Genomic DNA, 12,038 nt, shown 5'->3' with positions numbered 1-12,038 from the left:
GTATATATATATATAACTGAATCACTATGCTGTACACTTGAAACTGACACAGTATTTTAAATCGACTTCAACTGTTTAAAAAGTTGTGTAGCTACAGTGTACTTCAAGCATTCCATGAAAGGTAGGTGCTTGTTTGGTGCATGTATGGATAAGGACAAGGAAGACAGAGATGGGCCACTGGCCACCTTCATGTTGCTCTGCTTTCCCCTTGTAGGTTGCCATCCAGCTGAATGACACCCACCCTGCACTTGCAATCCCTGAGCTGATGAGGATTTTTGTGGATATTGAAAAACTGCCCTGGTCCAAGGTCTGGAGAGTTTGGCTTCTTTTTCTTTTGAGTGACCGGAATATCTGTGATTGAAAGATTTTGCCAAAAGCTCCTTTTTACAGTTTTTTAAAATAAGTCACTGTTGATAACTTACAACAAGGAAAGGTGAACTTTGCACTGGTGCTGACATTTCTCAGTTCTTGGAGCGAGTAAGACTAAGAAATAAACACCTTGCTAATGGGACACAGCTCAGTAGCTATATCAAGGCTTATATTGTGTTTCCCATTTCTTTGTCTAAAAGGATTCTAAATTAAACTCTCTAGCCTCAGATTAGAGCTAATTGAAAGTGTCCCCATTGAATTTAATCATACTTTGTACTTTCTCAGAACATTGCTTAAGCTTTATTCCTCAAATTTTGTCTATTTAATAAACAAAAGACAAGTTAGGATAATAGAGAAGATTTATCAGCATGCTATCTTAAGTTTTATTGGACAGTTTTGCTGCTTTTTTTTTCCCACCCCCAAGAAAACATGTTCCCACTACCTATACCATTCAGGAACCTCCTAATAGTATACGTGCAGATAGAATCGTCCTGTGGCAGACAGGCCAGAGTTGAGGAAATGTTTGGCCTGAGGGATGGGGTGCACCTACGGGCAGCCTCTCTGCAGAGGGAAGCAGCTGACACACACAACCCTACCCCGTTAACCCCAACCCCCTGTCCCCCAGGCATGGGAGATCACCCAGAAGACCTTCGCCTACACCAACCACACGGTGCTCCCAGAAGCCCTGGAGCGCTGGCCTGTAGAGCTGGTGGAGAAGTTGCTTCCTCGACATTTGCAAATCATTTACGAGATAAATCAGAGGCACTTAGATGTAAGTCACTTTGACAGATTCATAACCCTTTGGAGAAGGAGGTCTAGAGATGTTAAGGGTAGCTACAGTCTTCCCTCTTACTTGAGGCCCAAACATCTTTCTGTCATTGATACATCAAAAGCATTCAAGTCTGGGTGGGGCTCTGTTAACAACACCTTTTTGAAAATATTGTGAAGTGAGGGTTGGCATCTCCCCAGGGCTAACATCCCAGCACCTCTCTGTGGGAGTGAAGTTTTGTATTTACTGCATGGAAGGTTTTGGTTGGGAAGTGAATGATGTTACCCTAGGGTTGTCAGAAACCTGAGTGATCAGTAAGGCCTTTCTCTTCCTTTGCCTAGAAAATTGCTGCCTTGTTTCCTAAAGATGTTGACCGTCTGAGAAGGATGTCTCTGATAGAAGAGGAAGGAGTCAAAAGGATCAACATGGCCCATCTCTGCATTGTGGGCTCCCACGCTGTGAACGGCGTGGCTAAAATCCACTCAGACATCGTGAAGACCCAAGTGTGAGCCTCTGTCCCCGTCGCAGTGGGTCTCACATTGCTCAGTAACAGAACAGCGCTAGTAAAGGCAGGGCTACCACTGGAGATGAGGAAAGGCCCCATGAAATGTTTAAAAGTTTTTGTTTTTTTTTTCCTATGCAAAGAACCATTCTCTAAAAGGAAAAGACCTTCCTCTCTTAACCATCCTAATTCTAGATTTAGGAGCAAAAAAAAACTATTCTGCTCAAAAGTCTGATCTATATGTCAGTGCCAGGAAATCATATGGGGGTGATTTAGAGTTTTTTTCTTGTCATTATTTTGAATTGCAAATGGATTTATTTTTAGAATGACAGCCATAGCTGCTGTCAGCCCCTCCCTACACTTTTGTTTAATCTTTCTAAGCCTACACTGTGCTGCTTAAATGTAACTCTGAGCTTCATCCAGCATGCAGGAACCTGCCATTCCAGCCAAGTTCAGTGATGTATCTCTTCTGTCTCCAGATTCAAGGACTTTAGTGAGCTAGAACCAGACAAGTTTCAGAATAAAACCAACGGGATCACTCCAAGGCGCTGGCTCTTACTCTGCAACCCGGGGCTGGCAGAGTTAATAGCAGAGGTAACCGGGGAGTGCTGAGGGGAAGCCGGGCAGGACTGGAATGCAGGAGGCAGGGAGCACACTTACAATTTGCTAATCCAGCCTGCGGCAGGGCTGGCTTCAGGTGCAAGCCAGCAACTTGTGCAGCCCCATGTGCACTGTGCTTGGTTTCATTTTCTGCTGTAGCCATCTTAAAAATCTTAGTTTCAGAAAAGAAAGCCCTACACATTATGTAACTAGCCCTGGTTAACAGTACTCATATGATACACAGGTGATACCCCTACTTAATAAAAGAGGATAACAAAGATCATATAAATGACTGAGTTTTTGTCACCCTTTTTTGTAGATTTTCTGTTTTTAACACTTAATACCACTGAAATTAATGGGCTTTCCCAGTGGCTCAATGGCAAGGATGGAGAAGGCAATGGTAACCCACTCCAGTATTCTTGCCTGGAAAATCCCATGGACAGAGGAGCCGGGTAGGCTGCAGTCCATGGGGTCACAAAGAATCAGACTTGACTGAGTGGCTTCACTTTCACTTTTCACTTTCATGCATTGGAGAAGGAAATGGCAACCCACTCCAGTGTTCTTGCCTGGAGAATCCCAGGGATGGGGGAGCCTGGTGGTCTGCCATCTATGGGGTTGCAAAGAGTCGGACACGACTGAAGCGACTTAGCAGCAGCAGCAGCAGCAGCAATGGCAAAGACTCCACCTGCCAATGCAGGAGACATGGTTTTCATCCCTGGGTCAGGAAGTTCCCCTGAAGGAGGAATAGTGACCCACTCCAGTTTTCTTGCCTGGGAAATCCCATGGACAGAGAAGCCTGGCAGACTACAGTCCATGGGGTCCTCAAAGAGTCAGATGCAACTGAGTGACTACACAACAAAAACCACTGAAACTGCATGTGAGGAACTAGCCAGTGTTCTTCCCACACAGCATTTCTAGCATCTGCTGTGAGTCAAGCCTTTCTCTGTGCTGTGGGGTGTAGATGAGTTTTAGGAATGTGAGCATCCACCACAGATGGATAGAAACTGCTTATGTGGGTTTGACAGCCCTCTCTGATTTAAGTCACCTTTTGCTTTAAATTGAAAGAAAATTGGGGAGGACTACGTGAAGGACTTGAGCCAGCTGACAAAGCTGAACAGCTTCCTGGGTGACGACATCTTCCTCCGCGAGATCTCCAACGTGAAGCAGGTGAGGCTTCCCTGTACGAATTCTCTCCTGGGCACTGACTTGGAGGGTTTATGCTCCAGTGTTTAAAAACAGACCACCACCACCACCACCCCCTGCACCGGTTCCTTCTGAGTCTCAAGGGCTCTGACCCCATGCTCTATCTCAACAGGAGAACAAGCTGAAGTTTTCTCAGTTCCTGGAGAAGGAGTACAAAGTGAAGATCAACCCGTCCTCCATGTTCGACGTGCAGGTGAAGCGGATCCACGAGTACAAGCGACAGCTCCTGAACTGCCTGCACGTGGTCACCATGTACAACCGTGAGTCAGCCTTGCAGCCCCCAGCCAGCCCCCCAGAGGTGTGGGTCTCAGCACCCCTGCTGTCTACCGTCATCGATTCCATCCCCTATCTCCATCTTTTTCAGGCATTAAGAAAGACCCAAAGAAGCTATTCGTGCCCAGAACAGTTATAATCGGTGGCAAAGTAAGTTTGATTCTCTTCCCTGGGGACGTGGGGGCTCTCCTCTCCTGCCGTTTCTCCACTTCCTCATGCCTGCCTTCTCTTATGTCCACACTCTTCCCCAAGGCTGCCCCTGGATACTACATGGCCAAACTTATCATAAAGCTGATCACATCAGTGGCAGAGGTGGTGAACAATGACCCTATGGTTGGAAGCAAGTTGAAACTCATCTTCCTGGAAAACTACAGAGTGTCTCTTGCAGAAAAAGGTAGTGCGGTCCTCATGAACCATGGGGGCCGTGTCACAGTCTAGGGATGGATTACATACTACAGGAAAATGGAGCCATTGGCCTCGGGAGCCCGTGACTTAGGATAGAAGGTGCCATTCTTAGGCAGAATAAGACCCTAGGCTAAAAATGTTTAAGGTGGCCCAGTTGACACTGAGGTGAGTGTCCCCAGGGTCCACATCAGAGGTTACATTTGCAAGCACATTTTATTCCCTGCCGGTCAAAGCTGGGTGCTGGAGGAGGTGGCCCTGAGGTTTTGATAAAGTACAGCCTGTGCTCTACAAAAGAAAAAAGAGATCTTCAGCCCCTGTTTTGCAGTAGAACACCAATTCCCCAGTCCCCAGGTATTGTTCTGGTAACTTCTTGGAAAGAAGGGCTGTCATTTGTTCAGGTGGCAGCAGGGAGTGAGGACACGTGTCAGGCTGCCAAAGCCCTAGGTTTAGATGTGCCTCAGACAGGCACGCAGAGCAAGCCTGGCATTCCCACCTGGGGACAGCTCAACTGGCAAGAAGCCACATCCCTTTCTCTTCCCCTGGGACTTTTACTTGTTTGTATCACAAAGCATCATCCACGTGCAGGTGCCAACTGTGTGTTTACCCTTTTCCCAAATTGAAAAGGGACCTTTCTCTTTTTGAGGTGTTTTTGGGTCCTCTGATGTTACAATTTAAGAACTGTCTGCATAAAGAACAAAGAGCCAGATTCTTATGGATGCAAATGAAGATATATCTAATCCACAAATAAGCTCTCAAAGCCCTATGCTTTATATTGAGTGGGGTGGGGAGAATGCTGCAGGTAGTATTTCTGTGTGAATCAAGCCACAGGTATGCCTCAGTTGCCTGTGGCTTATTTCCCTGCAGTCAAAGTGGAAGTGAAGTAAAATGAAGTGAAGTCACTCAATCGTGTCTGACTCTGTGACCCCATGGACTGTAGCCTACCAGGCTCCTCCCTCCATGTGATTCTCCAGGCAAGAGTACTGGAGTGGGTTGCCATTTCCTTCTCCAGGGGATCTTCCTGACCCAGGGATCGAACCCGGGTCTCCTGCATTCCAGGCAGACGCTTCCTTCCAAAGTGGAAGGAAGGTGATAAGAAGTAACAGGCATGACACAATCCAGTTTCCTCAGATGCTAAAGGAGAGATTCTGAATTTTAAGGATCAAGAAATGGAAGTTTCAATATTCATTCTATAAAGTTATCAAATAGAAGAAATAAAACCATAACAGAAGCTGAATGAAAGAAGGGGGAGAAGAAAAGTGTAAGGTGGATGAAAAAATTAATCAATCAATCTAAGAAAGAAATGGAAAATTTTATTCAAGCCAAATTGAGGATTATAACCCAGGAACTGCAGATCAGAAAGCGCTGAGAACTGTTCCACCCATTAGAAGTCAAAGCAGTTCTATAAATTTTTTTTTGAGACATAGCTCTAACTAAATGCCATATTAATGACAGTTTACACAATCCAGATCTGCCAAGTACAAAGTTGTAGGTCATCGGGTCCTAACAAGATCAAGAGGGAATGTTATCTTTTAAGGAGCTGTCTTGTTGGTGCTAGGAACATGCTGCTCTCTATGGGGATATTTCTTTTTATTTTTTAATTGAAGGGCATTACAGAATTTTGTGGTTTTCTGTCATATATCAACAAGAATCAGCCATAGGTACACCCATGTCCCCTCCCTCCCGAACCTCCCTCCCCTCTCCCTCCCCATCCCACTCTTCTAGATTGTCACAGAGCCCCTGTTTGAGTTCCTTGAGAGGTACAGCAAATTCCCACTGGCTATCTATTTTACATATGGTAATGTAAGTTTCCATGTTACTCTCTCCATACATCTCACCCTCTCCTCCCCTCTCCCTGTGTCCATAGGTCTATTCTCTGTGTCTGTTTCTCCACTGCTGCCCTGCAAATAAATTCATCAGAACCATCTTTCTAGATTCCATATATATGCATTAGTATGTGATATTTATCTTTCTCTTTCTGACTTACTCCACTCTGTATAATAGGTTCTAGGTTCATCCACTTCATTAGAACTGACTGAAATGTGTTCCTTTTTATGGCTGAGTTATACTCCATTGTGTATATGTACCACAACTTCTTTATCTATTCACCTGTCAATGGACATCTGGGTTGCTTCCATGTTCTAACTATTGTAAATAGTGCTGCAATGAACACTGGGGTACGTGTATCTTTTTCAGTTTTGGTTTCCTCAGGGTATATGCCTAGGAGTGGGGTTGCTGGGTCATATGGCGGTTTTAGTCCTAGTTTTTTAAGGAATCTCCATACTGTCTTCCATAGTGGCTGTATCAATTTACATTCTATGGGGATATTTCTGCTGATGGAGAGGTATGGTCCATGCATAATCCAAGATACACAATGCACAGTAGAGGGGGGAGAGGAGACTAAAAGGCAGAAAAATATTTTTCTTGTTTAAATTTGTCTTGTCTTGCCATAAAATCGAATTTTATTTCACAGTAGTGTCAACGTTTGTAGCAGAGAGACAGTGTGAAAGTGTGTTAGTCACTCAGTCATGTCTGACTCTTTGTGACCCCATGAACTGGTACTACAATATAAGCATATACCTATTTAGCGTTGTGGGCATAACCACCAAGATAACACATCAGAAGTCAGCAAGAGTGGTTGCTAGAGTTGAGGGGAAGAATGAGATCCATCCTACACCATTTGAATGTTTATCTTAATGTGCATGTACTACTTTAATGATCAAAACAGACCAGCTAGATGAATGCTTAGATACTATATAAGCAGATCCAGAGAGACAGAACCATTCATTCTATCACTAACGCCTTGCTTGCAGTCATTCCAGCCACAGATCTGTCGGAGCAGATTTCCACCGCAGGCACCGAAGCCTCAGGGACAGGCAACATGAAGTTCATGCTGAATGGGGCCCTGACCATCGGGACCATGGATGGGGCCAACGTGGAAATGGCCGAGGAAGCTGGGGAAGAGAACCTGTTCATCTTCGGCATGAGAGTAGAGGATGTGGCTGCTTTGGACAAGAAAGGGTGAGAGGGCAGTCCTGCTTGTTGAGCATGTATATCCCCCCAGGAGGCTGCCTCCCCCACCCAGGTGTCCCATCAAGTTGGGTCACATAGGACATGGCTGCAGAACATCTCCTATAAGTCAGGGGACCTTCCTGACTGCAGATTAAGCCTTTGCCCAGCATGTGAAAGCTAAAGGAGCTTGGGCACAGGTACACAGGCTCCTTGCTATTTGCTACCAGCTGTGGCAGAGCTGGCCTCGTGAGCTACTCACTTTGCCCTCATCTGTGATTTTTACTTTGATCAAAAAACTGAATCAGTGTGGAGTTGAAGTTTTGCCTATAATTTAACCATCTAGTGTTCCTTTAAGGTCTCTAAGAGATGGACTAAAAGGCAGTAGAGAATATACCTGGGTGTATAGAAGCACCCAGAATACTTGTTCTGCTAAGTATCTGGATAAGTTTATTAACCTGGATTCAAATGAGAAGTAAATAAAGAGTGCCACTCAAAGGAACCATGGGAATCACAAAATTTGGAGGAGGTCAAATATACTTCCCAGCTCTTGGAAGTAAACTTTTGCCCAGTAGCAACATATCTGGGGATCTGTGGGTCCAAAAAGCACCTGTTTGTTTAGAGTCATAAAGTCTGCTTGAAATGAATCTTACTTTATTTACCAGATTAGACTATTGCTCTGTGACTAGGATTTTTAGTATCTATTGTCCTTAGTGTCTTGGTTACAAGGAACTAATCAAATTTAGTGGGGGAAAAATATCAGGATCTAGTTAAATATTATTTATACTTATACTCCTGTTGAACTCTATGACTATAAATGCCAGTATTTTTGAATGCCTTTTTCACAACTAATGTTAGTGTTTCACAAACACTAACAGAACCTTTTCTTATTATTCCCCCACCACCTACCCCACAGGTATGACGCAAAAGAATATTATGAGGCACTTCCAGAGCTGAAGCTGGCCATTGATCAAATTGACAAGGGCTTTTTTTCTCCCAAGCAGCCTGACCTCTTCAAAGACTTAGTCAACATGCTGTTTTATCATGACAGGTGAGTTCCCACAAGAAGATGGTGCTACTTGGGCCATGGAAAAAGGATGAGAACTTCTTAAATCAACTATAACATAACCATGTAGATTAGCATGGATCTGCGATCTGATAAACTAACTTAGGCTTAGAAAGAAAAAGTAGGTATTCTCCACTAACAATGCTAGGAAGACTTAAGAATAAGATCCACAAATCTGGTATTCCTTTTCTTCTTCCTGTGGTGTACCCAGCTTTCAAATGCATCCATGTGATAACATTCTTACTTGTGGAAAGACCCATAGAAAGGTTGAGGGCTGATTGAAACCCTTACGAATAGAAATATCAGATTGGTAAGCTAGCCATGCCTGTCATTAAGCAAAAGAGAATTTTAAATGGAATCTGAACACACATCTGTTAATGAAGCTTTTTGATGCTTTGTTTTTTTCCTTTTAATCACAAAAACAGGTTTAAAGTTTTTGCAGACTATGAAGCCTACGTCAAATGTCAAGAAAAAGTCAGCCAGCTGTACATGGTGAGTTCAAGGCTGAGACTTAACAAACGATGCCAGTTTACTACCGTTCATTAAAATTTTAGTTTCTTTTTCTAAATAACAGGATCCCACTAACCAATCAAAAAAGGGAAGTGAGGCAGCAATGTTGGTTTTTCAGATAAAAACTGGACTGTTCCCAAGTTCAGGCAAGGTTGGGATTTGACATTTCAGTAGCAGCTGTAAATTTTTTTAATATCCAAATAAAAAGTCACAAATTATTTGGTATTTATTGAGCACCCACCATGTAGCAAGCATGTCCTAGCAACTAAAGAGTATAGAGCCAAGTTAAATACTCACTTTACCCACTCGTTTATTCAGCAGAGAGACACCAGTGCCTCCTCCAAGGCAGGCACCGTGCTAAGCACTGAGACCCAGCAGGAACAAAGCCATGGCCCCTCAAGGAGCCTCCTTGGTGCCAAGGCCCCTAAGCAGAAGCACATCAGAGTCACCAGGCAGTTTTTTCAAAGTACAGATGCCCACTGCCCTCAGGGATTCTGACCTAGTAGTGGGTAGAATCACCGTCAGCATTTGAAAAATCTGCTAAAGGGATTCTTAGACTGAGCCTTAGAATACTGGAGGGTATCTGAAAGTTGCAAAATAAGTACCTCTCCTGGACTATCCGTGGAGTGGTGCTATATGAACAGAATACAAATGGACGGAAAGGGGGGGGTTCATATTTGAATTTTTTTAAAAAGGGAATGAAACAAGAAAGACTATACTAAGGAAGAGAGAGGGAGGGAGGGAGGGAGGGAGAGAAAGAGAAGAGAAAAAGGCTAGAACCATGTGAGGAACCCTCCATATGCAAAATCATGCCTCGTTACCAAATAGCCCAACCCTCTAGGTACATTTGGTAAGCATACGGAAAGGTGATCATCTCTGATAGGAGAGACTTTTAGTGAACTACAGAAACCACAGGAGAACAGATACAGGAGGAAGCTGGCCCTGTGCCAAGACTCCAGCGCTGGCTTCTTGCCCACACAGTCCCCATTTCTGCTCCCCAGCTAGAAAGCCATTATATAGCAGAACCATGGAAATTCCTACAATCTCCACCTCCTGCCCTTTGGACATATCAGTAACTGCTTACAACAGAAACCTACTTCACTGACATTTATATTTCTTTTCCAAAGCCAGGTGACAAGGCGGTTCCTACAGTCATCCCAGATATCCCACTGGAGTGTTACAATAGGATCATTCAAGGCCCATACTGCTTTACGGCATATCCCAGCCCCCCCTTAAGTGTATATAAGCCAATTTTACATGCTGCCCAAGCAGAGGCAGTGCTGGAGTTAAGCAGAGGAGCTCACTTCCAGCTCCCGGAACACTGGAGAAAGCAACCACACACGGCCTCTGGGAACACAAAGACAGAGAAGGAGAATGGCCACCTCCAGCTTCTTCCTCTTGCCCTCAACCCATGCTCGTGTGTGGAAAGAATGTTGAGGCAAAGAAGTAGAAGTGAAACAGAGCAGGAAAGGAAAATATACGTGAGCGTAAGCACAAATGTGAATGTGGGGTTTGCACAGTAGTCCCTTCTGTTAAAATGATGGCCCTGATCCAAGGGATGCCCACCTAGAGGCCCCACATTCCGCTCCACTTTCTTGTTAGTGCAAATTGCAGCTTTTACTCTTAACAATAATTGCACTGTTGAGGCATAGGAAACGTGGCCCATGTGGTTGGGAAGTCTAGTCATTATCCCCTTAAATAAAGAACATGAAAAAAGGAAGCCTTTATTCTCTTCTTATTTTAGTAAGTTTCCAAAGTGTGAATAGTTTCAGACTCACAGTTTTAGTTTTTGTTTTAAGTGCTTTTAATGCATTGCTATCTTTTTCAAGTAATATTCTAGTCATTGCCATCAAACTCCTTCTTAGAGTCCTTCACAAAATCACGAGGCTGTAAAATAAATAGCTTATATTTTTTACATAAAATTATGAGAGATGTATTTTATTTAGATATATAGTCATATATTTTTTATTTAAGTTAAAGCCTTAATTGGTCCTGTTTTCAAACCCCAGGGGAGTATCTGGGATTCAGTGTAAACCTATTGGAGTATCTGCCTTCAGAAAAAACTGAGGAAAGAGAATTCAGTGAATAAAGTCTCCTTTGGGATTGTTTGCCTGTGTGACAGCTAATATTCTAAAGTAGTGTTTCTTGAGCTCTGACCATGAGCCACAGGGTAAATTTCTTATATGGCACCTAGCAGACAATGGAAGTTAGTCCCTTCCTTTCCCCTGGAGTTTAAAGGAAGCTGAGATATCTTCATTCAAAATGAAGATAGGAAATACAGCTTACATGCTAGAACATTGTAACTATGGCAGAAATGATCAATTAAGGTTTCTCTGAGAGTGAAAAATACTTTCTTTTTCATTTTAGAGAAATATAATCCTAAATACCCTAGAGGGCAAGGCAACCCACTCCAGTATTCTTGCCTGGAGAGCCCCATGGACAAAGGAGCCTGGCAGGCTATGGTCCATAGGGTTGCAAAGAGCTGGACACGACTGAGGCAACTTAGCACAGCACAACAATCTTAAATAGGAGAACAGCACAGGCTGCCTATCCAGCTCCCAGCTGTGAAACAAGTGTCCTTGTGACTCATTACAGCTTGCTCCTGTCACTTCCCCCTGAATTACTCTTGGATGTGCTTGGCCTGATGTCTGTCACACAGCTTGGTGTGCACTCAGGCCCTGGGCCTTAGATGTGTGTGTAATTTACAGAATCCAAAGGCCTGGAACATCACGGTCCTCAAAAATATAGCCGCCTCGGGGAAATTCTCCAGTGACCGAACAATTAAGGAGTACGCCCGGGACATCTGGAACATGGAGCCTTCTGACATAAAGATTTCTCTGTCCAGTGAACCCAGCGGTGGGGTGAACAAAGCCAATGGAAAGTAAGTCGTAAAATGTTCTGAGAAAAAAATAGCTTCTTACTGGACTTGAACATTTTTACAACATTCTTTGATTTTGTTTCATTTTGTTAAATAATAATCTAGTTAAGTATCTCTGGGAATTGGAAAGGAAAGTGTATGACTCTACTAGGGCTAATAAAGTGTCACTTTCCAAAGGCTATATGAGTGCCATATCTCTCTATTTTGTGGCAGATTGGGGAGCAGAGTGACTTTCCCCAGTGCTATTCAGAAGGCTAGAAAACAGCTGGGAGCTTTTTAATGCCTTTTAAATTAACTAAACTGAAATACAAATTGTTTAACTATTGGAGCATCTTTCTTATATTGCTGTCTAGGTCCAAATCAAAGACCACCGTATCCACAAATATCCTCAGAATGTGGTTAACTGTACATTTTTAGATGGAATCAAATTTTTACCAAATTCTCATTCTCCACGGTG

At 43.6% G+C, this 12,038-nt stretch overlaps 1 protein-coding gene across 2 annotated transcripts in view; it reads left to right on the top strand.

Moving 5' to 3' along the window:
- Positions 1-12,038, top strand: part of PYGL (glycogen phosphorylase L) — a 53,979-nt gene that overhangs the window by 28,314 nt on the left and 13,627 nt on the right. For both annotated transcript variants that reach the window (XM_052647416.1, XM_052647415.1), the window contains exons 9-20: positions 215-307; positions 995-1,141; positions 1,480-1,643; positions 2,120-2,234; positions 3,306-3,407; positions 3,556-3,703; positions 3,808-3,866; positions 3,969-4,110; positions 6,932-7,139; positions 8,044-8,178; positions 8,619-8,685; positions 11,412-11,584. In XM_052647416.1, the coding sequence (XP_052503376.1) occupies positions 215-307; positions 995-1,141; positions 1,480-1,643; positions 2,120-2,234; positions 3,306-3,407; positions 3,556-3,703; positions 3,808-3,866; positions 3,969-4,110; positions 6,932-7,139; positions 8,044-8,178; positions 8,619-8,685; positions 11,412-11,584 (1,553 nt within the window). The remainder of the gene's footprint in view (positions 1-214; positions 308-994; positions 1,142-1,479; positions 1,644-2,119; positions 2,235-3,305; positions 3,408-3,555; positions 3,704-3,807; positions 3,867-3,968; positions 4,111-6,931; positions 7,140-8,043; positions 8,179-8,618; positions 8,686-11,411; positions 11,585-12,038) is intronic.

Source organism: Budorcas taxicolor, chromosome 10, assembly GCF_023091745.1.
Source record: "Budorcas taxicolor isolate Tak-1 chromosome 10, Takin1.1, whole genome shotgun sequence".
Lineage (NCBI taxonomy): Eukaryota > Metazoa > Chordata > Mammalia > Artiodactyla > Bovidae > Budorcas > Budorcas taxicolor.
This window is presented reverse-complemented; position numbering and strand designations above follow the sequence as displayed.